Source organism: Phacochoerus africanus, chromosome 3 (genome assembly GCF_016906955.1).
Source record: "Phacochoerus africanus isolate WHEZ1 chromosome 3, ROS_Pafr_v1, whole genome shotgun sequence".
In the NCBI taxonomy this organism is placed as follows: Eukaryota; Metazoa; Chordata; class Mammalia; order Artiodactyla; family Suidae; genus Phacochoerus; species Phacochoerus africanus.
The window spans coordinates 52,492,899-52,516,169 of NC_062546.1; the positions used below are offsets into that span (position 1 = coordinate 52,492,899).

At 44.3% G+C, this 23,271-nt stretch overlaps 1 protein-coding gene across 3 annotated transcripts; it reads right to left on the reverse strand.

The window, feature by feature from the left end:
• Positions 1-1,662: 1,662 nt before the first annotated feature.
• AP3M2 (adaptor related protein complex 3 subunit mu 2) lies at positions 1,663-22,538 on the reverse strand. Of its 3 annotated transcripts, none has more exons than XM_047771794.1 (9): positions 22,483-22,538; positions 20,455-20,799; positions 15,253-15,424; positions 10,865-11,002; positions 5,368-5,453; positions 5,008-5,141; positions 3,176-3,383; positions 2,776-2,920; positions 1,663-1,841 (listed from the first exon to the last, which is right to left on the reverse strand). In XM_047771794.1, exons 2-9 carry the CDS (start codon positions 20,725-20,727, stop codon positions 1,741-1,743), a joined length of 1,257 nt encoding a protein of 418 aa, XP_047627750.1. In that variant the 5' UTR covers positions 20,728-20,799; positions 22,483-22,538; the 3' UTR covers positions 1,663-1,740. The 3 variants fall into 3 exon arrangements, with proteins under 3 accessions (XP_047627750.1, XP_047627751.1, XP_047627749.1); XM_047771795.1 differs by lacking the exon at positions 22,483-22,538 and adding an exon at positions 22,348-22,430 and having other exon boundaries at positions 20,659-20,799; XM_047771793.1 differs by lacking the exon at positions 22,483-22,538 and adding an exon at positions 22,348-22,430.
• Between the last annotated feature and the right edge of the window lie 733 nt (positions 22,539-23,271).

Sequence of the window (23,271 nt, forward strand, 5' to 3'; positions counted from 1 at the left end):
ATCCCCCAGAGCCCTGGGTGGAAGTGGTTCCAGCGTTCTAAAACACACAGACAGAGGAGTTTCTGTTGTGGCTCAGTGGTAATGAACCCAACTAGCAACCATGAGGACATGGGTTCAATCCCTAGCCTTGCTCAGTGGATTAAGGATCCAGTGTTGCCATGAACTGTGGTGTAGGTCACAGACTTGGCTCAGAACTGCCATTGCTGTGGCTGTGGCATAGACTGGCAGCTGCAGCTCCAATTTGACCCCTAGTGAACCTCCATATGCTGCCGGTGTGGCCCTAAAAGGCAAAGAATAAAATAAAATCCTCAGGTAGAGAGGTGTCCCTACCATGGGGCCTGGTGATCCCGGGGCAAGACTTTGCAGAGTGACGGGGTATGACACACACCTGGTTGTACACAACACAATTGAATCCAGAGGAAAACCACAAAGCAACATCATTCTGCAGCAAAAACAAGTCCAGGAAGTAGGAAGATGAAACTGGGAGGGGGGGATTGCTTAAGTATTTGGAAACAGGGCTTTAGAGAAAAATCGTAGGGTTTGGAGAACTCAAGGTCTTCATTTTTCTCCGTGCACAAAACAGAGCACAAATGCCATTCCTTGAGCTATAATTAAAAAAAAAAAGCACCTGTCTTTTATATAAATATTTAAATGGGTAATGGGCACATTGAACTAGAATAAAAATGAGCCACTGGGAGAGCCTCAGGTACTCCTTCAGCTGCCGTGTTTTTAAAACTGGGCCGCGCACAATCGGCATGGACCATCTTCCTACATCACTTTTATTCAACGATGTCAGGGGCACCAGCGCTGCACCCACCGTGAATGAGAAACCTGTGGGTCACAGTGACAGAAGCCAGGCGGCCATCTCGGTACCAGCACAATGACACAGAATCTGCTGCCCAGGGTGATGGGACTGGATCCTGAGAGTCTCCTCAGGTGACAGGAAGTCTGTAAGGTGAAGTGGGTGCAAGTGTTTGGGGTCAGGGGAAGAAGCATGTCAGACCCACTGGGGACAGGGCAGGCCACCTCCTCATTGAAAACATGAGCACTAAAGGCAGGCAGCGGTCAGTTATCTGAACACTGTTCGGATATCGTTGTAGTCTTTATCGGATTCTAGTGGGGGTTTCTATGTCAATAGTGGACTCGAATTTAACAAGTTGCCAGTTCACTTCCAGAAGGACAAATTTTTACATGTGTGACAGTATAGGGGTCAAAAAGAAACCAATTCAACTCCATTCCCTTGGCCTCCTGCAGGTGGCGCTGGCTGGTCCCCTCACCCTTGCCCTCACTTCAAGCCCAGGAGCACAGCCCTCCCAGCCCTTCCTTGACTGATTCGCTTTCTTCCAAGCTTGTTGTCTTTCTAACCTTTGTTTCCACCTTAAAAAACACAAAGTAGTCTTTCCCTGACTTTAGAGAATTAAAGCCAGGCAAGTAACAAGTGCTGGTCTCTTCTCTGGTAACCACGTCACAAGGAGCCACACGTGGCCTCAAGTGCCTCCACCTCACTGCACACCTCTGCTTGGAGAACTGAGCTGTGCTGCTGGCGGGTCGTTCTGCCCAGGCTTCCCTGGTGGCCCTGCCTCCCTTTGTGGGTTCCATGGCACCGAAGGCTAAGGACAAATGGGAGCGGGTGGGTCCAGAGGGGGGCACGGACCCAGGAGACAGGCTGATGGTTTTTACTTTTGGACAAGTAAGAAATGAAAAAGTGTCCACGACTGTTCCCTTTGCAGAACTCTCCCTTCAGGTTCGAACTTGGAACTTTCCAGCTTTGGTCATGTATTTTATGCCCTTAAAGGGTTTGTACTTCTCGCCATACATATCCAGACGATTCACTTTGAGTCCTGGAAGGAAGGAAGGAGAAGATGCAGACATTATTCTAAAAGAGCATGTAGCTGCAGTTTCCATTGTGGCTCAGAGGTAACAAACTGGACTAGTATCCGTGAGGATGTGAGTTCAATCCCTGGCCTCGCTCTGTGGGTTAAGGATCTGGCATTGCCATGAGCTGTGGTGTAGGTGGTAGATGTGGCTTGGATCTGGTGTTGCTGTGGCTGTGGTGTAGGCAGGCAGGTGCAGCTCTGATCAGACCCCTAGCCTGGGAACTTCCATATGCCGTGGGTGCAGCCCTAAAAAGCGAAACAAACAAACAAACAAAGGAGCAGGTGGCAGAACTGTTTGATTCATTTCAATTCAAAGAGATGAGTGGGCTAGGGAAAGCTGTGACAGTGAACTGGAAAACACGTGTCCTTGTTTATATCACTTAAATGACAGGTTCTTCACTCTTGATAGACATGCCGAAAATAAAAAACTACCCCCACAAAAAGCTAGCCTAATAAGGAGGTCTGTTCCTGAAGTGGAAAGGGCAGAAATGAGAATAAGGGAAAAATAAGACCACCCTAGATTTTTTCTCAAGCTGGTGGGCTGAACACATTAATTAATAATAATAACAAAATTAATTAATTCATGATTAAATAGAATGTAACTAAGTGAATAAACTAATGATGGAAAATGATGAATTAATAAACAAGGAGTTCCCGTTTTGGCTCACTGGGTTAAGGACCCGACACTGTCTTTGTGAAGATGCGGGTTTGATTCCTAGTCTTGCTCAGTGAGCTAAGTATCCGGCACTGCTGCAAGCTCAGATCTGGCATTGCTGTGGCTATGGTGTAGGCCGGCAACTGCAGCTCCAATTCAATCCCTAGCCTATAAACTTCCCTATGCTGCAGGTGTGGCTCTAAAAAAACAAAACAAAACAAAAAAGCCACCAGGGTCACTCACCAGAAATGGCCAGCTGCTGGATCTTAAACTGCAGGTTGATCGTGGGGTTCTCATCTGGTTTGGAAGCTCCAGCCTGAAGACTCATGGTCCCCTTCAAGCTTGGTAGCTTTTGGGGGTTTATTTTTCCCACGTCCCAGGACAGCATCTCCAAAGAAAGAGGAAGGGAGAAGTTCCAGTGGAACCTTCATCCAAGGCACCTGACCCCGGGCATGTGTTCCCAGCAATATTAGCCGCCTCCGGGGTGTTTTCCAGCAGAGAACACTGCTTGTGACCGTAAGTGATCTCAGGAGGAAACTGTGGCCCTTTGATCAGTCTCCCCTTTCAGCAAGATGTCAAGAGGTCCTGCAGAGTCCCTCATATTTATCACATCAGCAACACAACGCTCCCACTTTTCTCCTACCTTAGTAACTGGGTCAAACGTGTGTGTCCCCTGAGACGGCGTGAGGCTCATGTTCAGGACGCCTCTGGGCATCTGGCTGGCGACAGTCACCCCCTCTATGGTCTTCCCCATGGTCTGCTTAGGCCCCACTGTTATTTCAAAGCGCCCGAGAGAACTACTGTCCCGGAAACTGATGTTATGTTTGACGTACACTGGAATCGCCACCAGGCTGGGAGAGAGACAAGAAGCCCCCAAAGTTAAGGTACCAGGAAAATGGCCGGGTTTCCTCTGGCCCTGAGGGCAGCTTTTCTGCCCTCACCTGCTTTCTGATTCCTTATCTTACAAAGCCAGCACAGAAAACACCCCTGACCTCTCCAATTGTTTTACTTTTGTAAAGCTGAGATGCTTACCAGTAAGTAAACTAACTCTTCTAATGACTCTTTGCATATCAACAAAACCAAAGAGTATACTCAGCATACTAAGTGAAAGGCATGGCAAATAAAAGCTGTTTTTATGTTTTACTTTGTGACACGCGACCAATAATTATGTGTACCTGGGAGAGTAATATTCATACCTCGTGAGCCTTTTAGGACATATTTTTTGGCTGTGTCTACAGCATGGGAAAGTTCCTGGACCAAGGATCGAACCCATGACATAGCACTGATCACGATGGTTAGGCCACCCCCTTTACAGTTTCTTGAGAGTGCTTTTACCTGACTACCTCACCCTTATAAAAACCCTAAGAGGTAGGGTAGGTCGTCACGATTTGACAGAAGAGGAAATAGAGAAGCTACAGAATAATACTGAAGTATTACCATCCTAGCATCTCCTGATACCTCCTGCAGCCAGGACTACAGTAAAGGTTTTCTATGCTTTCATTTAACCCTCCCCATGAGCAGGAAGTAGGCTGAGCTGCTGTCCTGATGTTATGAATACTGATGTCCTTGACTTTTTTTCCTTTTTTTTTACTCCCACACCTGCAGCATATGGATGTTTTCTGGGCTAGGGGTCAAATCAGAGCTGCAGGTGCCAGCCTACACCACAGCCACGGCAACAATGGATACTTAATCCACTGAGCCAAGACAAGGGATTGATCCCACATCCTCGAAAAAACTAGATTGGGTCCTTAACCCGCTGAGCCACAAACAGGAACTCCATGATGTCCTTACACTTAACTGAGATTACCTTATTTGCCCATGGCCACAAGTCACAGGTATTGCAGATGGGGCTGCAGCGGGGCAGGCTGATGCCACAGCCCTTGCCTCAAGCACTCAGATCTTTCCCTAAATCATTTACTCCAATCACAGAGGAAGGCCCTGGTGGCTGTGAGGTCGAAGGCTCTCTCAAGTCTGCACACCTTCTATGAAACACCTACTAAAAGCCCTCAGACTCCCTAAGAGAGAGTGTTTCAGACTAAAAAGTCACTGAACTTTATGGCTTTTCATAGCATAACTCACTGCTTTTTTTGGGTGGAGGGGATTGAATACTGGTGTTCTCAGATTCTAACTAGAAAAAAAAATGTTCTCCTTTAGGCATGTCATAATAACAAAAAATAACAGCAGCAAACTTAACGAGCACCGATTGCATGTGAAGTGCTATTGAGGTTCTCTTATTTAATGCTCAGAACAAGGTACTTTTAATATTTTCAACTTACAAATAAGAAAACAGATATGGAAAGGTAAGGTGACTTACCTGAGGTTATCCTGTTAGTACAAAGGCTGGAATTGGAGCCCAGGTAACTTCAGAGCTGAGCTCCTCACCACCATAGGTACTGTTTCCAAGTGCGCACGCTCACACACACACACCACACACACACACACACACACACACTCTTAGGTACGAGGGCCGCTTACTTCTGTGCACTGACATGGTAAGAGAGCAGGCGGAAGTTTCCATCAGGGGGAATGAAGGACAGGATGCGCTCAGATTCCCAGCGCTTGAAGCGAACACACGGATGGAAGCTGACATCATCCAGCAACCTGGGGTTCTAGGGTCACCGGCCAGGAAAAGCAACAAGCAGGAATTAAACGCCTCATCTCTCGCAGGAAAGTAATTTAGCTGCTGCTCTCACTAAAACACACATGCAGAGTCTGTCATCACGCCCGACCTGAGGTTGTGGCTGTCCTGGATCACTTCTTCTGGTCCCATCCCCTTCTCACCACTCCAGAAGCACTGAATTTCCCAAGAACTAAATCTCTGGCCCAGGGTTTTACCATGAAGGAAAGCGTGAGGTCGGGCATTCCAGTCAGCTTGACACAGGCATCGATCACCCCCTGGATCTCAGCAGTGATGGTGGACCCTGAGCCAGAGGAAGACACAGAGGAAGTCAAACCCCTCCGCTCCTTCCACGAATTTACCTCCTCCCTCGCTCCTCAACTTTCTCTTTTCCTCCCCAACTTAACTTCCTAACTTCCTTCCTTCTTTCTTCCCTCCCTCATTCTCTTTCTCCTTTCCTTCCATCCATCCATCTGAACCATTGACTCAATCCATTTGTCCATTTTCCAAACATTTATCAAGTGCCTATCAAGTATGAGACACTCTAGTCAAGCAGTGGTTTATGATAAAGACCAGTTAGACAGTCTCGGACGAAAAGGAATCTTCAATCTAGTACCAGAATCAAAGAGAACATCACTATCTCTTTTCTTGGTGTTTTTTTTTTGTGTGTGTGGGGGGCTTCTTAGGGCCAAACCCATAGCATATGGAAGTTCCCAGGCAAGGGGTTGAATCAGAGCTATAACTGCTGGGCTACACCACAGCCACAGCAATGCTAGATCCAAGCCACATCTGTGACCTACACCGTAGCTCACGGCAATGCATCAGCCGTGCATCACCTTAACCCACTGAGTGAGGCCAGGAATTGAACCTGCATCCTCATGGATTCTAGCCGGGTTCTTCAACCACTGAGCCACGACGGGAACTCCCAGAACATCACTATCTTAACCGATGGTTCAGAACACTGAATTCATATCAGAAACTGCTTCCCCTCAGGGCACCAAGGAGCTGTGCTGCCAGATGAGACCAACACCTGCGGTCTTTCCCCTGGGGCCCCCCTGCCGCAGGCCTGCTGACCCCTGCTTCCTTTCAAGTGCTCCTGGCTCCTAACCACTCCTATTTTCTGTTTCTCTAGCTCTTCTTCCTCCTGCCTTTGGCAAGTTCCTCCTTCTTGGCACAGCCTTTAAATGTCTACATCTTTTCATCATTCTTAACTTCTCCTTTCTTGAACCTGACACGGTCTCCCTGGGTGACTTTACCTACTTCCTAATGTAATGCTTCAATGTTCACTGATGGCCAGTTCTCTCCTGATCTGTTTTCCAGTTCAGCCTCACTCCTGTCAATGGGGATCTCCATTTGGATGTCACTGAGGCACTTTAAACTACTCGTGTCAAAAAGCGAGTCCATTATCTGCACTCCTGGATCTGCGACTCCTCTCTTCCTGACCTTCACGACGACACCGTCCATCCTGTTGCCTAAGCAGAAACACGGATGCGTCCCACCCTGGGCCACTTCCACCTCTTCAGCGGCCACATCCAGCCAACAACCCATTCCTCTTTCCCATGACTTCTGTCTCTCTCCTCCACCTCTCATTTCTCTGCATCCTCGCTACCACCAAGGACACCTGTATCCGGGCTGGACTCTACGGCCACCTCCTGCCTCCCTGCCCCCAGTTTCCCCCAACTCTGAGCCACGCTACATGCAGCAGCCAGACTAACAGCTCTGAACGACAGGCCCATCAAATTACTCCCCAGCTCAAAACTCCTCCATTGCTCCAAATTGTCCTTAAAATGGCGTATAAGAGTTCCCATTGTGGCTCAGTGGTAATGAACCTGACTAGTAGCCATAAGGACACAGGTTTGATCCTTGGCCTTGCTGAGTGGGTTAAGGACCCGGCATTGCCGTGAGGTATGGTATAGGTCGCACACATAGCTTGGATCTGGCATTGCTGTGGCTGTGGTGTAGGCAGGCAGCTATACCCTAGGAACTTCCATATGCCACATATGCAGCCCTAAAAAAAAAAAAGCATACAAGACTGCTTTTTTTTAATGGCCACACCCAAGGTATACGGAAGTTCCTGGGGCAGGGGTCAAACCCGAGCTGCACCTTTGACCTACACAAGAGCTGCGGCAACGCAGGATCTTTTAACCCACTGTGCTGGGCTGGGCGTTGAACTCATACCTCTGCAGCGAACTGAGCCGCTGTAGTCAGATTCCTTCCCCACACCCCAATTTTTAGGGCAGCACTTGAGGCATACAAAAGTTCCCAGGCTAGGGGTTGAATCGGAGTTGCAGCTGCGGGCCTACACCACAGCCACAGCAACCCCAGATCCAAACCACATCGGCGACCTATGCCATAGTTTGTGGCAACCCCAGATCCTTAACCTGCTGAGCCACCAAGGAACTCCCAGTGATTACAACTTTAGCCCTGCCATGCGGCCTGAGAGTCAAATAATTCCAAAGTGAAATCTAACCAACAAGAAACTCATGTGTTACTTTTCTTTTCTACTCAAGAGGATAAAACCAGGAAAAGTGTGAGCTTGGCACTGGTCTGCCTCATGTTTTTCTACTGCTTTCTTCGGCTTTATGGGGCATAATTAACAAATAAAAATTATATATGTTTAAGGTGTACAACATGATGTCTTTTTTTTCTTTTTTTTTCCTTTTTAGGGCTGCGCCCTTGGCATGTGGAAGTTCCCCGGCTAGGGGTTGAATTGGAGCCGCAGCTGCTGGCCTACACCACAGCCACAGCAATGTAGGATCCCTAACTCATTGATGCCAGGGATCAAACCCTCCTCCTCGTGGATACTAGTCAGGTTCTCAACCCACTGAGCCACAATAGGAACTCCTTTTCTATTATTATTATTTTATTTTTTTTTTGATGTCTTGATATATGTATCCAGTGTGAAATGATCATCACAATGACACTTCTTAACATATTGTCAGCTCACATTGTCAGCTGGGTTTTTTTGTGGTGAGAGACCCCACCCTCTCAGCACATTTCAAGTATACAATATCTATGTGAGGTGACAGATATGCTAATTACCTAGATAGGGCAGGGGGAGAGGGGAACCCTTTCACAGTGTATATGGATGTTAAACCACCATAATGTACATTCTAAATATCCTTACAATTTTGTCAACTATACCTCAATGACACTGAAAAAAAAGCAAACTTCCCTCCCCTCATCCCTGCTAACTGCCATCCTACTCTCAGCTTCTATGAGTCTGACTATTTGAGATCCCACATGTAAGTGAGACCACGCAGTATTTATCCTTCTATCTCTGGCTTATTTCACTGGCATCACATCCTCCAAGTTCACCATGTTGTCACAAATGGCAGGATGTCCTATTTATGGCTGAATAGTACTGCTGTGTGTGAGTGACTCACAGAGCTTGTTTCCATGTCTTGGCTCTTGTGAACAATGCTGCAATGAATATGGGGGCACAGGTATTTCTTCAAGATAATGATTTCATTCCTTGGGCTCTATACCCAGGGTGGGTTTGCTGGATCATAAGGTAGTTTTCATTTTTTTGAGGAACTGCTAGAGTAATTTCCATAGGGGCTAGACCAATTCACATTCCCACCAATGATGTATGAGGATTCTCTTTCCTCCACATCATTGCCAACACTTAGTATCTTTCATCTTTTTTTTTTTTTTGGCCACACCTGTGGCATGTGGAGTTCCCAGATCTGGGACCAAACCCAAGCCACAGCAGAGACAATGTTGCATCCTTAACCAATTGAGCCACCAGGGAACTCCTATTTTTTGTCTTTTTTTTTTCCCCTCCTCTTTTTTGGCCACCCTGAGGCATATGGAGTTCCCAAGCCAGGGATCAGATCCAAGCTGCAGTTGCAGCCTACACTATAGCTGTGGCAATGCTGCATCTTTACCCCTTGTGCCAGGCCAGGGATCAAACCTGTACCCTAGTGTTCCAGAGATGCTGCTAATCCCATTGCACCACAGCAGGAACTCCTCTTCTGCCTTTCTGATGTGAGGTGGGAGGCAATAGCTCACTGTGGTTCTGACTTGCTTTTCTCTGATGACCAGTGACCCTGAACACCTTTTCAAATTCCTGTTGTTCATTTGTATGTCTTTTTCTGACATGTGTTTATACAGATCCTTTACCCACTTTTTAGTCAGGTTATCCATTTTTTGAAATGTATAAGTCTCTCATGTATTTTGGATGTTAATTTACCGTTATCAGATACACGGTTTGCAAACATTTTTCTCTTATTTGTAGTTGTCTTTTTGCTCTGATTGGTCCTTTGTTGTACAGAAGCTTTTGAGTTTGATACAATCCCATTTGTTTATTTTTCCTTTTGTTGCCTCTGGTTTTGGTGTCAAATCCAAAAACTCTTTGCCCAGACCAGGGTCAGAAGCTTCTTTCGGAGTTCCCATTGTGGCACAGCGGTTAATGAATCCGACTAGGAACCATGAGGTTGTGGGTTCGATCCCTGGCCTTGCTCAGTGGATTAAGGATCCGGCATTGCTGTGAGCTGTGGTGTAGGTTGCAGACTCAGCTTGGATCCCACGTTGCTGTGGCTCTGGCGTAGGACCGAGGCTACAGCTCCAATTAGACCCCTAGCCTAGGAACTGCCATATGCCTCGGGAGCGGCCCTAGAAAAAGCAAAAAGCCAAAAAAAAAAAAAAGAAGAAGCAGCAGCTTCTTTCATGTTTTCTACTAGGAGTTTTACAATTCTGGGACTTAAGTTTAGGTCTTTGATGTGTTTTGAGTTGATTTTTGTATGTGGTGTGAGATAAGGGTAATTTTATTCTTCTGCATGTGAATATCCAGATTTCCCAGCATCATTTACTGAAGAGATCTGCCTTTCCCCTTTGAATGTTCTGGACATTCTTGTTGAAGACCAGTGGATTGTAAACACATGGATTTATTTCTGAGCCCTCTATTCTGTTTCACTGGAGTATAGGTCTGTTTTTATGCCATTACCATACAGTTTTGATCACTGTAGTTTTATGATGTATTTTGAAATCCAGAATTGTGATGTCTCCAACTTTGTTTTTGCTCCAGACTGCTTTGGCTACTTGAGGTCTTCTGTGGTTCCATATGAATTTTAGGATTGTTGGAATTTTAGGATTGTCTTCTCTATTTCTAGAAAGAATACTATTGAGATTTTGATGGGCATAGAAGTTGGGATTTTGTTGGGGGTAGACTACTTTGGGCATTACAAACATTTTAACATTAATTCTTCCGATCTGGAACACAGCATGTCTTTCTATTTATCTGTTCTTCTTTAATGTCCTTCATCAATGCTTCATAATTTTCAGTGTATAAGTCTCTTTCGTTAAGTTTATCCTAAGTAGTTTGTTCTTTTTGTAGCTATTGTAAATGGGATTGTTTTTGTAGTTTCCTTTTTGTGTATATACATTGTGTTTTGTAGTTTCCTTTTTGTATATATACATTGTGTATACAAATGCCACTGATTCTTCCATGTTGATTTTGTATCTTGAAGCTTTAATGAATTTGTTAGTTTTAACGGTTTTTGGTTGGAGTCTTTGGGCGTTCCTCCATGTATGATCATGTCACCTACATCATAATAATTCAGTCCAGTCCTAACACACAATGCTTGACACAAAGTTGGCACTAAGTTAGAATGAATGACCTTGAAGGGGGGATAATTGTGATGGCAACAAGCATTATCTGAAAGGGGCCCCTTTCTATTTTCATAGTTCTGTGAACGAGCTAAAAACACATACCTGACTTATCAATGATGGCATCAATCTCTTCAATCACATCAAAATAGGCCTCATTGTTGGTGTATTTCACCCCGGTCCGTCGCCAAGGTACCACGGACAGCTGCCCAGTGGGAAGTTGGTCACCCACATTGGTGCTTCCTGAAGCAATGAATATTTGATCATTAATATTTGATGTAACCAATTACCTAATAACTATAGAATCCTTCCCTCAAAGTTTCTATGCATCCACTATTCATGCACTTAATTGAAAATTTTTCTCAAAAAAAAAAGATGATAGTTTTCCCAACTTCTATCTTAGTAACCTAGTCTATTTTAAAAACTTGTCACCAGCTGGCCTGCCTCCTCTAGCAGAACAAAGGTTAAAAACGGTACCTGAGAAACAAGATACCATATTTTGGTTTTGAAAGTAACCTGACCTTGAGTCTCTCAAATTTCACAATAGCTGGCAGCTTAAATAATGTATTGGCTTTCAGTAGGAATGGTAATCTACATGTTTATATAACATTTTCATAGGTAAAGACAGTATTCTAGTTTGAGGGAGGATCTTAGGTACATTTACGCTTGGTATTAAAATGTGCACATAACATAATCTCTTTCACATCAACACTGAAACTCAGGAAAAGAACATATATCAGATTGTTCCCTGTCTGTAAGACCTGTAAATTGATTCTTTGACTTGTTTCTCCCCCACGGGCTTCAAAAAAAATTTTATTTATTTATTTATTTATTTGGTCTTTTTAGGGCCACACCCACGCATATGGAGTTCCTAGGCTAGGGGTTCAATTGAAGCTGTAGCCACCGGCCTATGCCACAGCCACAGCAATGCCAGATCCAAGCCATGTCTGCGACCTACACTACAGCTCATGGCAACACCGGATCTTTAACCCAGGGATTGAACTTGCAACCTCATGGTTCCTTGTCAGATTGATTTCTGCTGCACCATGACATGAACTCCAAAAGTATTTTTTTAATTCAAAGATTCTAGATTTAAATTCTGAAATAGTAGAACTAATTTAAAATCTGTTTCCTTCTTCTGAAACCTGGATCTTTTTAATCTAAAGAAAGGAACCATAAACACACGCATGCAGTCAGCATGTTTACAAGACATTTTAGCTAGATATCTGGTTCTCAGGTATCTGTTCTAGATTTAAGAGAGATTCAGGAAAGTGATTTCATAGTATTCATTCAGGCTCTACCAAAGCTTTTAAGGTTTAAAATGAGCCCAGAGGAGTTCCCATTGTGGCTCAGCAGTAATGAACCCAACTAGTGTCCATGAGGAGGCGGGTTTGATCCCTGACCTTGCTCAGTGGGTTAAGGACCCAGCGTTGCTGTGAGCAGTGGTATAGGTTGCAGATACAGCTTAGATCCCAAGTTACTGTGGCTGTGATGTAGGCTGGAAACTGTAGCTCCAAATAGATGCGTAGCCTGGGAGCTTCCATATGCCATGATTATGGCCCTAAAAAGACTGGGGGAAAAAAAAAAGGAAAGAATTAAATCTAAAAATAAAACCACAAAAGAACTAAAAGTGGGAGTTCCTGGGGTGGGTTAAGAATCCTACTGTAGCAGCTCAGGTCACTGCAGAGCTGTGGGTTCGATCCTTGGCCCAGCACAGTGGGTTAAAGGATCCACCATTGCCCTAACTCGGATTCAGTCCTTGGCCTGGGAACTTCCATATGCTATGGGTGCAGCCATTAAAAAAAAAAAAAAGAAAGAAAGAAAGAAAGCGAGCAAGCAAGCAAGCTGACTGTCCCAATACAATATATTAGCAATTCAATAACTGGCCCATGTTCCACTGATTTGATATGTGAGCACATTTACCAATACCAAATTCCTATAAAAGCAAAGATTTGTTTCTGGACTTTCTATTTTATCCCAATCACTTATTTGTCTGATAATGGGCTACTACTATATTTCTTAAATTACCAAAATTTCATAATATATCTTGAATCAGATAGAACACGTTTTTTTCTCTTGCTCTTTTTTCTGGACACACCCACAGCATGCATAAGTTTCAGTGTCAGGGAACAAACCCGCACCACAGCAGTGACCTGAGCCACAGCAGTGGCAACACTGGATCCTTAACCTGCTGTACCACCAGGGAACTCCTCTTCTTGCTCTTTTAAAAAAAAAATACATTTAAAAATACACTTCTTCCCCAAACTGTCTTGGTTCTTACAGTATATCTAATTTATGAACTTTTGTCTCACATACCATACGAACTTATGATTTGATATTTGGCAAGGTAAATTCTTCCAACACCTTTGTAATCATTTTTCAAAATTACTCCAGCTATTTTTGCATGTTTATACTTTTTAAAATGTATTTTTCAATCAGTTTCTCAAATTCCATGAAAACTCTTGTTTATATAAAGAGTCAGACCCCAAATGTAAAACCTCGAGTTCCCATTGTGGCTCAGCGGTAATGAACCTGACTAGTATCCATTGAGGCATGGGGTTGATCCCTGGCCTCACTCAGTGGGTTAAGGATCTGGCGTTGCCGTGAGCTGTGGCGTAGGTCGCAGACATGGCTTGGATCCCACATTGCTGTGGCTGTGGCATAGGCCAGCAGCTGAAGCTCCAATTTGACTCCTAGCCTGGGAACTTCCATATCCCCTAGGGTGAAGCCCTAAAAAAAAAAAAAGACAAAATATAAAATGAAACAGAATGATTAATTTGGCTAAATCAAAAAAACCCTTAAATATGGCTAAATAAACACCACCCTGAAAACTGTTAAAGGACAATGGGCAGGTCAGGAAAAAACATATGCAACAGAGAGTCCAAAATATACGGAGAGTTCTACAAACTATCACCTGTATCTCCAGTATGTATGATAGTTTAATATCCTTAAATGAATATTCTTAAATATCCTTTTAAATTAGAATGAAAAAAGGAAAACATTTCAACAACAACAAAAAATGGGTGAAGGACACAAAAAGGTAAACCACAAGAAAAGAAGTCAATAAACATTTGAACAGATTTTAACTTTCTTTTCTTTTTCTTTTTTTTTAAGCTTTTTAGGGCCATACCTGTGGCATATGGCGTTCCCAGGTTAGGGGTCTAATTTGAGCTACAGCTGCCTGCCACAGACACAGCAACATGGGATCTGAGCCTCATCTGCGACATACACCACAGCTCACAGCAATGCTGGATTCTTAATCCACTGAGTGAGGCCAGGGATCGAACCCGTATCCTCCTGGATCCTAATCAGGTTCCTTGACTGCTGAGCTATGAAGGGAACTCCAGTTTAAACTTTCTCAGTAATAATAATAAAAAAAAAGTGTGTAAATAACAAGATATCACTAAACCATCAAATTGCCAAAGTTTTAAAAAAATTATTAATAATTATAATGGGATTGGGTAGGTTGCACAAGCATTGCTACGAAAAGTATAAATTGGCGTAACTTGGCACAATGCATTAAAGTCCTTAAAATGTGCATGTACTATGACCCAGCACTTGCATTCCTAGTACTGAGAAGAAATCATTCTATATGTGCACAAAGATTTAGGTATAAGAATGCCAATTCCGTGTCATTTAAAAAAACAAAAAATCAGAAACATCATCAACGGGGGCTGAGTAAATGACTTGGGGTCTATTCCCTATGGCAGAAAATTGTAAAGTCACTAAAAATGATGTTACTATTTATCATAATGGGATAATGTTCACAAAATACTGATGAAAGGTAAGTTTTTTAAAAATACCTGAGTTGGAGTTCCTGTTGTGGCTCAGTGGTTAACAAACTCGACTAGTATCCATAAGGACATGGGCTTGATCCCTGGCCTCGCTCGGGGGTTAAGGATCTGGCATTGCTGTGAGCTGTGGTGTAGGTCGCAGACATGGCTCGGATCCTGAGCTGCTGTGGCTGTGGCGTAGGCCAGCAGCTGAAGCTCCAATTCGACCCCTTGCCTGGGAGCCTCCATATGCCATGGCTGCGGCCCTAAAAAAGCAATATGTATACATGTCATATGTATATATATATATATATATATTTATGTTGTTTAAAAAATTCTATCTGTCCATCCATTATCCATTTAAAAAAGATAAAAAATACATATACCAGTATGTTAAAAGTGTGGTGGGATTACGAGTTATTTTCATGTTCTTTGTGCTTTTCTGTATTTCCAACATTCCTACAATAATCTTGTGCTTCTTCTGTAATCAGAAAAACATATTTTTAAAGAAGAGTAGTTCATTCAGTCACTGAAATCAATATTTCTAAGTAACAGAAACATACTTCTATATTCACAGTCTATATTCAAAGACTATTGAGAGTATAATTAAAGCATCTGGATATTTGAGATTCCCAAAGACAAGCACTTAAAACAATGCACAACGGCGGCCTCGGTCACAGCCGGGGTGGCCGAAATCTTCCTCAGGCCCCGTCTCCGTACCTGTGATGGTGTTGACTACTGTTCGAAGGATAGTGGGAGGCTTTATCAGTTCTTTGAGGATGTTCGACTCGGTAGCCAATGGAAACCCATTGTCAAGCATCTCTTCCAGTACCTCGTAAACCACAACCACATTGTCTTTTATCACTGGCTCTGAACAGACTCCAAAATAATCCTGATGAAAACACAATACATATATACATTAATCACTCAGAGACTGCGATGAGTGAAGGACTGTTGTTAGAGAGTAAGCCTCTAGACTTGTCCACATGTGTTCGCTCTGTGCATCTGAGATCTTCCACAAGAAGCGAATGACGCATAACCATTCCTCTCTGAGCCAGTCCAGCTTGGTGGGAAGAACACCGGACTAGATTATAGAACTAGTGTCATTAACAACTTCTTTCATAAACTAGAGTAAGTCATTTAACCTCTTTGGGTTAGTTTCTTAAACTCAATTAAACATGAAGCAGCCCAAAATGAATCCAGACTATTACATGTGCTTATGAACACGAATTTGAAAGAATTATGCAAAATGATAATACCCAGAATGACATGTGCTTGCCTGAAAAAAAATTTTGTCTTTTTACAGCTGTACCCGCAGCATATAGAAGTTCCCAGGCTAGGCTAGGTAGGAGTCGAATCAGAGCCCTACCACCAGCCTATGCCACAGCCACAGCAACACCAGATCCAAGCAGCATCTGCGACCTACACCACAGCTCATAGCAATGCCAGATCCTTAACTCACTGAGTGAGGCCAGGGATTGAATCCACATCCTTGTGGATACTAGCCAGGTTTATAACCTGCTTAGCCACAACAGAAACTCCTGGGCTGAAAAATCTTTTTAACCCTTATTGTTGTGCTATTCCTTTACATTCATGCAGCAAGTAAGAATTGAGAGGAAAATAAAATGAAATGAGAGGGATGAGCTAGCACACCAGAAAATCTTTGAGTCAGTCTTACTCTTAAGACCCTAGGATTCTAATAATACTTTGTCCTTTGCTTTTTCTTTCTTTCCTTTCCTTTTTTTTTTTTTTTTTTGGTCTTTTTAGGGCTGCACCTGTGGCATATGGAAGTTCCCAGGCTAGGGGTGGAATCGGAGCTGTAGCCACTACTACACCACAGCCACAGCAACACCAGATCCTTAACCCAGTGAGCAAGGCCAGGGATCGAACCTTCGTCCTCATGGGATACTAGTCAGATTTGATTCCACTGAGCCATGAAGGGAACTCCCATGGATAATAATCTTCATTCTCCCCTGCTAGTTAAGTCATGCTGACTAATTTGGGTCTCACTTTCTCTAGTGTTATAATCAGGAAAATACCATGGGACACAAAGGGTTGTACAAACTAGATGTGATGGATGAAATGAGAACATGTATGAAAGTGCTTTGTACATTATAAAGCACCATGTAAACGGTAACGCACAGTGATGAAAGGATGTAGAGAAAAATGCTTGTAGCCACTTGGTGAGCCCTTCTTGGCAACATCCTGATCAATGCTGGACTTCAAACGGTCAGACAGTCCTCTAGGAATTCATCCACTGAAGAGACATTTACCCCTCCTGAGAAAGCCCATTCTATTCATGGACAGTGCTGATTATGAGAAAGTTCCATCTATTGCTAAACTGAAATTTGCTTCCTAGATCTGCCTTACAGAACAAGTTTACAGAACAGCCCCATAGTGATCTGAATGCAAGTATAAGCTTTGACTTCAGTTTTCCTTCTCAGGGCCAAACTCCCTGTTTGATCCCCACACTGTTTTCTAAATTCTTTTACCGCCTTGCCATTTCTTTGAATCTGCTCCAGTTTTCCAACAGTCTCCTCAAATTATGACATCCCAAACTGAACACAGGAGTTCCCTTTGGGGCTCAGTGGTAACAAACCTGACTAGTACCCATGAGGATGTAGGTTTGATCCCTGGCCTTGCTCAGTGGGTTAAGGATCCGGTGTTGCTGTGAGCTGCAGTGTAGGTCACAGACACAGCTTGGATCTGGTGTTGCTGTGGCTGGTGTAGGCTCCAATTCAACCCCTAGCCTGGGAACTTCCATATGCTGTGGGTGCAGCCATAAATTTAAAAAAAAAAAAAAAGGATTGAAGGGGGAAAACAGTTACACATTTCCATCTCAAGAGTGATTTTATTTTGAAAAATAAATAAAACACCTCACTTGAGTAAAGGGAACCCTCCTATACTGTTGATGGGAATGTAAACTGATGCAGCCACTACGGAAAACAGTATAGAGATTCCTCAAACACTAAAAACAGAGTTGCCATATGATCCTGTGATTCCACTCCTGGGCATATATCCAGACAAAACCATAATTCAAAAGATACGTGCACCCAGATGTTCACTGCAGCACTGTTCACAACAGCCAAGACACAGAAATAACCTAAATGTCCATCAACAGAGGAATGAAGGTGTGGTACATATATATAATAAAATATTACCCAGCCATAAAAAGAATGAAATAAAGCCATTTTCAGCAACATGGATGGAACTAAAGAGTCTCATACTAAGTGAAGTCAAAAAGAGAAAAACAAATACCATATGATATCACTTACATGTAGAAGCTAAAATATGGCACAAATGAACCCATCTATGGAACAGAAACAGACTCAGGCCTAGAGAACAGACTTGTGGCTGCGTAAGGGGGGGGCGGGGGAGGGGGGTTGGGAGTTTGGGGTGAGCAGATGTAAGCTATTATATACAGAACAGATAAACAACAAGGTCCTACTATAGAGCACAGGGAACTATCGTTAACATCCTATGATAAACCATCATGGAAAAGAACATGAAAAAGACTGTATATATGTATAACTGAGCCACTTTGCTGTACAGTAGAAATTAACACAACATTGTAAATCAGCTAGACGCCAATAAAATAAATTTGAAAAATAAAACACCTCCCTCAATTTTATATATATATAAAAAAGGCACAACGTGGAGTTTCTGTTGTGGCTCAGTGGTAACGAAACTGACAAGTATGCATAAGGACGCTGGTTCAGTCCCTGGCCTTGCTCAGTGGGTTAAAGATCCAGTGTTGCTGTAAGTTGTGGTGTAGGTCATAGGTGCAGCTCAGATCAGGCGTGGCTGTGGCTGTGGTGTAGGCTGGCAGGTGCAGTTCCAATTCGACCCCTAGCCTGGAAACTTCCATATGGCCCTAAAAAGACCAAAAAAATAAAAAATAAAAAAATAAATAAAGGCACAACATGATTTTATATGTCAGCAATCAGAAAAGGAGCATTTTGACCGTGGCACGGTGCAATATCAAAAGCATGTGCAATTATAGCAGGAACTCTTGTTTCACAGTCCAGTGCCAGAGGAGTAACACAGCCAGAGAGCCCACATCAGATGAGGCATTAAAATCAGGATACGTCCATTTACTTGTAACCAGTGCTTCAAAAATATCAAGCTCTGGTGTTCCCCATGGCTCAGCAGGTTAAGGATCCAGCATTGTCACTGCGGTAGCTCAGGTCTGATCCCTGGCTTGGGAACTTCCATGTGCTCAGAGCATAGCCAGAAAAAATAGCTCTGAAGCCCCAAACATCCAAACTAGACACTTTGCTGTTTGGCCCAATTCCTCTGAGGTTTTGATGGGATTAAATAACATTTCTCACTTCTGCTTTGTAATCAGTTACATAACATGGCTGGGGAGTTAAGGAGCAGCCTGTTCCTATTAGAACAGGGAAACTGTCCCGCGTGGTGGAAGATGGTAACTGCTGGTTCTGGTTCTTCCTCCTCCTGGGGTTTGTCACTCTCAAGTTTTGCCTGTGGGAAGGAATGAGTATGCCACTGGAATCCCAGAATTGTACTACTGGGACAAATGTGGGAGAAAAAAAATTTTTTTATATATATTAATTCTTTGGGGATGAAAACTGTTCTAAACATGTGATCTCTATATGAGGGCAAATAAAAAGACTCTGACTTGCTTTTTAGGTTTTATCATAATGTCTGGATCCTCATTCTCTTCTCCAATCCCACAATTTCATGTGACTGGTTCCAGACCTCACATGACACAGAAGTTAAACCAAAGGGCCCTTGATTCTCATTTATCACTGAGTTGGGCAAATAACCACAACCGTTAGGAGTTGAGCAACTCTTTTAGGGAGAGGATTCCCTTGTGTAAATCAAGAGTCTGATACCCTAAAATCCTGTGCTATAAACAATGCTGGCATCCTGGTGTGGGATGTCACTCCCCAAGATCTTCAAATCTATTCCTGAAAGAAAAACTCAAATGAAAACTGGAGCTTGGAACATGTGTCACTAAAAATTTTCATAGGTACACAAGATTTCCTAACCTTAAGTTTGCACAAAGAGCCCCTCGCTAGTAACTGTATGCTGAGGATAAGCCCCCAAATTTGGGATAAAGTATGAGTTCATGAACTAACCCCTGGCAGGGAGAGTGAAGTTTTTCTACTTAAATCATATATACATATCTTTACACACTCATCACTTTTTGATGCAACTCAAAACAATGGTTAATATCAAGTCCACCATAAAAAAAAAAAACTAAACTCCTTAGATTTGTGGACAAAAAGTAGGACAATTTCAGTCTCTAGAACTGAAATGACTGTACACAATCAGAGCAAGTATGGTAGCTTTCTCCTGCAACAGGTTCAAAAGTATACAATTTGTCATTTAATTTATTTATTTGTTTTTTTTGCCATGCCCATAGCATCCAGGGCCAGGGATGGAACCTGCACCACAGCAGTGACAACACTGGATCCTTAACCCACTGAGCCACCAGGGAACTCCCTGGTTTGTCATTCTTAACTGCAACCAAGTCAATAAAGGGAAACAAGAAACTTACCAGATGGGAGACAAAGTGAGCAATGGCAGAGGTTTTTTGTTTTGTTTTGTTTTGTTTTGTTTTTTGCTTTTCAGGGCCATGCTTGTGGCATATGGAAGTTCCTGAGCCAGGGGTTGAATCAGAGCTGCAGACTTAAAACACAGCAACGCCAGACCCAAGCCACATCTGTTACCTACACCACAGCTCGAGACAACGTTGGATCTTTAACCCAATGAGTGAGGCCAGGGATCAAACCCACATACTCATGGATACCAGTCAGGTTTGCAACCCACTGAGCCACAGTGGGAACTCCCAGAGTTTTATTTTTGTAAAGTTCTCTCATGGAAGATGAAAACAATGGAAACAGAACTATAAAGACAGGATAACATACATGGATGACCCTCCTCATAGTTACACACCTGAAATGTGTCCACTACTCGATGAAGGAACTCAATGACAAACAGAGGCGGGACCTCCGTCTGGATCACAGCCACGAAAAAGATCTTGTGACGGTAAACACTTAAGAGATAGTGGTGAGGGGTGGGAATAACTGGAGGGACATTTTCCGCCTCAGTTGCTCGCTCTTGCGCCTCAAAAAAGTAATCACAAACAGAACGGCTCACCACACTTTTCCAGTGTTTCTCCAAGAAAATATCTCCAGAGGAGTTGATCAAGAAAAGGCTATGAATCATGGTGGAGACCGTAGGTGGGAGAGGAAGGTCGTTTTCAGTCCAAGAGCCTCAGGATTTTGCAAATGTACAACTCTAAAAACATGAGAAGCAAAGTTAATGCCAGCCATTCAAAACCCCTCTGTCTGTCCAGTAGCCCAACCCTCTCACCCACCTCTGCTAGACTCAAGTCTTCTGCTACTGCAGGAGCCTGAAGTATCCCTCCCCAGAATCCCGAAGGGAGATTATCAGCCATCTTGTTTGTCCATTAATGATATATTGTCCAGTTATTTTTACTATTATTTGTTCTTCTTTTTTTGCCCCACATGCAGCATATGAAAGTTTCTAGGCTAGGGACTGAATTCGAGTGGCAGCTGCAACCTGTGCCACAACTGTGGCAATGCCTGATCCTTAACCCACTGTGTCTGCTGGGGATTGAACCCATGCCTCTGCAGCAACCTGAGCCGCTGCAGCCGAGTCTCCTTAACCCACTGCATTACAGAGGAACTCCCAGTTATCTTTACTATTGTCTGGATCATATCCATTTAAAATTCTACTTAATTTCTGAGTGTCTGTTTTTTCATCTGGACTGGAAGCTCCTTGAGAAAAAAAGACCATGCCTTGTGGTTTCTGTTGTCTCCATTGTACATTGCCTCCCTGCACAGAGGCTTCAGAGAACATGGAAAAGCTTCATGTATTTGGCGACACCTCACACATATGTGAGAAATGGTTAAGATTCTACAGTCTCATACAGCAGCCATTAACCAAACGGGGTCACTGAGCACATGAAATGAGACTAGTCCAAACTGAGATGTGCTGGGAGTTTAGAACACACACTGGGCTTTGATGGCTTTGTATAAAAAAAAAAAGAATTTAAGATTTAAGATAATCTTATCAGCAATATAACATCAACTAATTAATTCATTTAATAATATAAATTTAATATGGATCATATTTACTATTTATATTTTAGATATACTGGGTAAATAAAATACATAAAAATTAATTCAACCTCTTTTACTTTTAAAATGTGGCTACTGGAACATGTAAAATTACATAGCATGTGGGTCGCTGCACACTTCTATTGGACAGCGCTGGGCCATGGAATAGAGCTGTCACTATGGTCTTTATTCATTCGGTCAGACCCCCGTTCTCTAAGTACTTGTTATGCACTAGGCTCTTCATTGGATGCCTTTTAAAAAAAAATCCCTCTGGGGGCTCCCCCAGGTCCCTCAGGCGGCGGCATCTCTACGGTGCCAGTCCCCAGAATGAGGCGACCGCCCTGGACCCCAGCTGTGGCCATTCCTCGAACTGGCCCAGGTGGTCAAACCGCCAAGGCCTGTTGTGCCAAATGCCGCAGGGCGAGCTTAATCCCTTCGGCCGCGACGGGAGGGAGGGGGCTGCGGGGGGCCTGGCTGTGGGGATTCAGAGGACTCAGCCAACGCGGGTTATCTCCCAGCTCGTCGCTGGGAGGATGGAGGCCGCTTGGGGCGGGAGTGGAGCGGAGGATTGAGGTGCGCGTGTGATGCGAGACCGAAAAAGGTCTCCCGTTTGCACACCTAGTCTCCATGGCAACAGTGCCCCCCACCCCCAGCCCTCTGGCGGGAGCAGGCCACCTTCCCAGCCCCGGACTCAGCCCCTCACCTCTCCCAGCGGCATTCCGCAGCCCAGAGGGTCCGTCCGGCTGCACCTCGTGACCCTGCTTCCACTCCGCGAGCCCCTGCCCCGACCCCCGCGCGCCCAACCCCACCCCAGACGAGGGTCCTCAGCCCTCCTCACCGGCTGGCTCTTCACAGCGCCCACCAATCGGCCTTGCGGACAGACCCCGCCCCCGGCCGCCCACCCTCGGAGGTTTTTCGACCGCTGATTGGTCAGCAAGAGGGGCTCACTTTAGCACCGCCCGCGGCCGAGGCCTGAAGGCTCCTGATTGGGCGGCGTTGATCGGCTCCTCCCCTCTGATTGATCGCAGTCCGCGGCTCACCCTGTTTTCGGGCCCGGGGCTCCGATTGGTCCTTGTTCAGGCTTCGATAATCTCTGACTGGTGAAGCTCTGGGGCTCTGAGCCCTGATTGGCTGTCGTGAACAATCTGCGGACCACCGGCCCCCAGTTCACCCAGTCACAAAGGGCAACAGCAGCTGCGCTGACACCTGCGAAACCGCGGAATGGGCCTCGAAGGGGGTGCGAAAAAGTGTGATTTCCAGGGCCCGATTTATCGAACAGCATATCATAGGTAATAAGTTAGGAGCAGTAATAACTGCTCTCCATTAAATAAGTGCATTTAAAAAGAGACATAATGTCTTCATTTATGTGCATTGAGCAAAAGTAAAGGCTGCATAGCGTCTTATCAAGAGCTCTGGACCTGGATTCAGGAAGTCTCTTCCAGTCCGAGCAGGACCACCAGCTGCTTGCCCTTGGGCAAGGTGCTTAACCTTTCGGAGTCTCAGTTCCCAGATTTGAAAATGCGGGGATTGGACAGGTCTCCTTCCAAATTGCACTGGCGCTCTGATGACTATTTTGAGTCGGGCCACTGTGACCCAGAAAAGCACGCAGTAGAGGTCCAAACACAAG

Coding starts and splice junctions, on each gene's coding strand:
- AP3M2 (XM_047771794.1), bottom strand. CDS start 20,727: ATGATTCATAGCCTTTTCTTGATCAACTCCTCTGGAGATATTTTCTTG. Junction 11,003..15,252: donor AGTAGTCAACACCATCACAG/GTACGGAGACGG, acceptor TCATTGCTTCAG/GAAGCACCAATGTGGGTGAC. Junction 2,921..3,175: donor CGTTTGACCCAGTTACTAAG/GTAGGAGAAAAG, acceptor CTTTCTTTGGAG/ATGCTGTCCTGGGACGTGGG.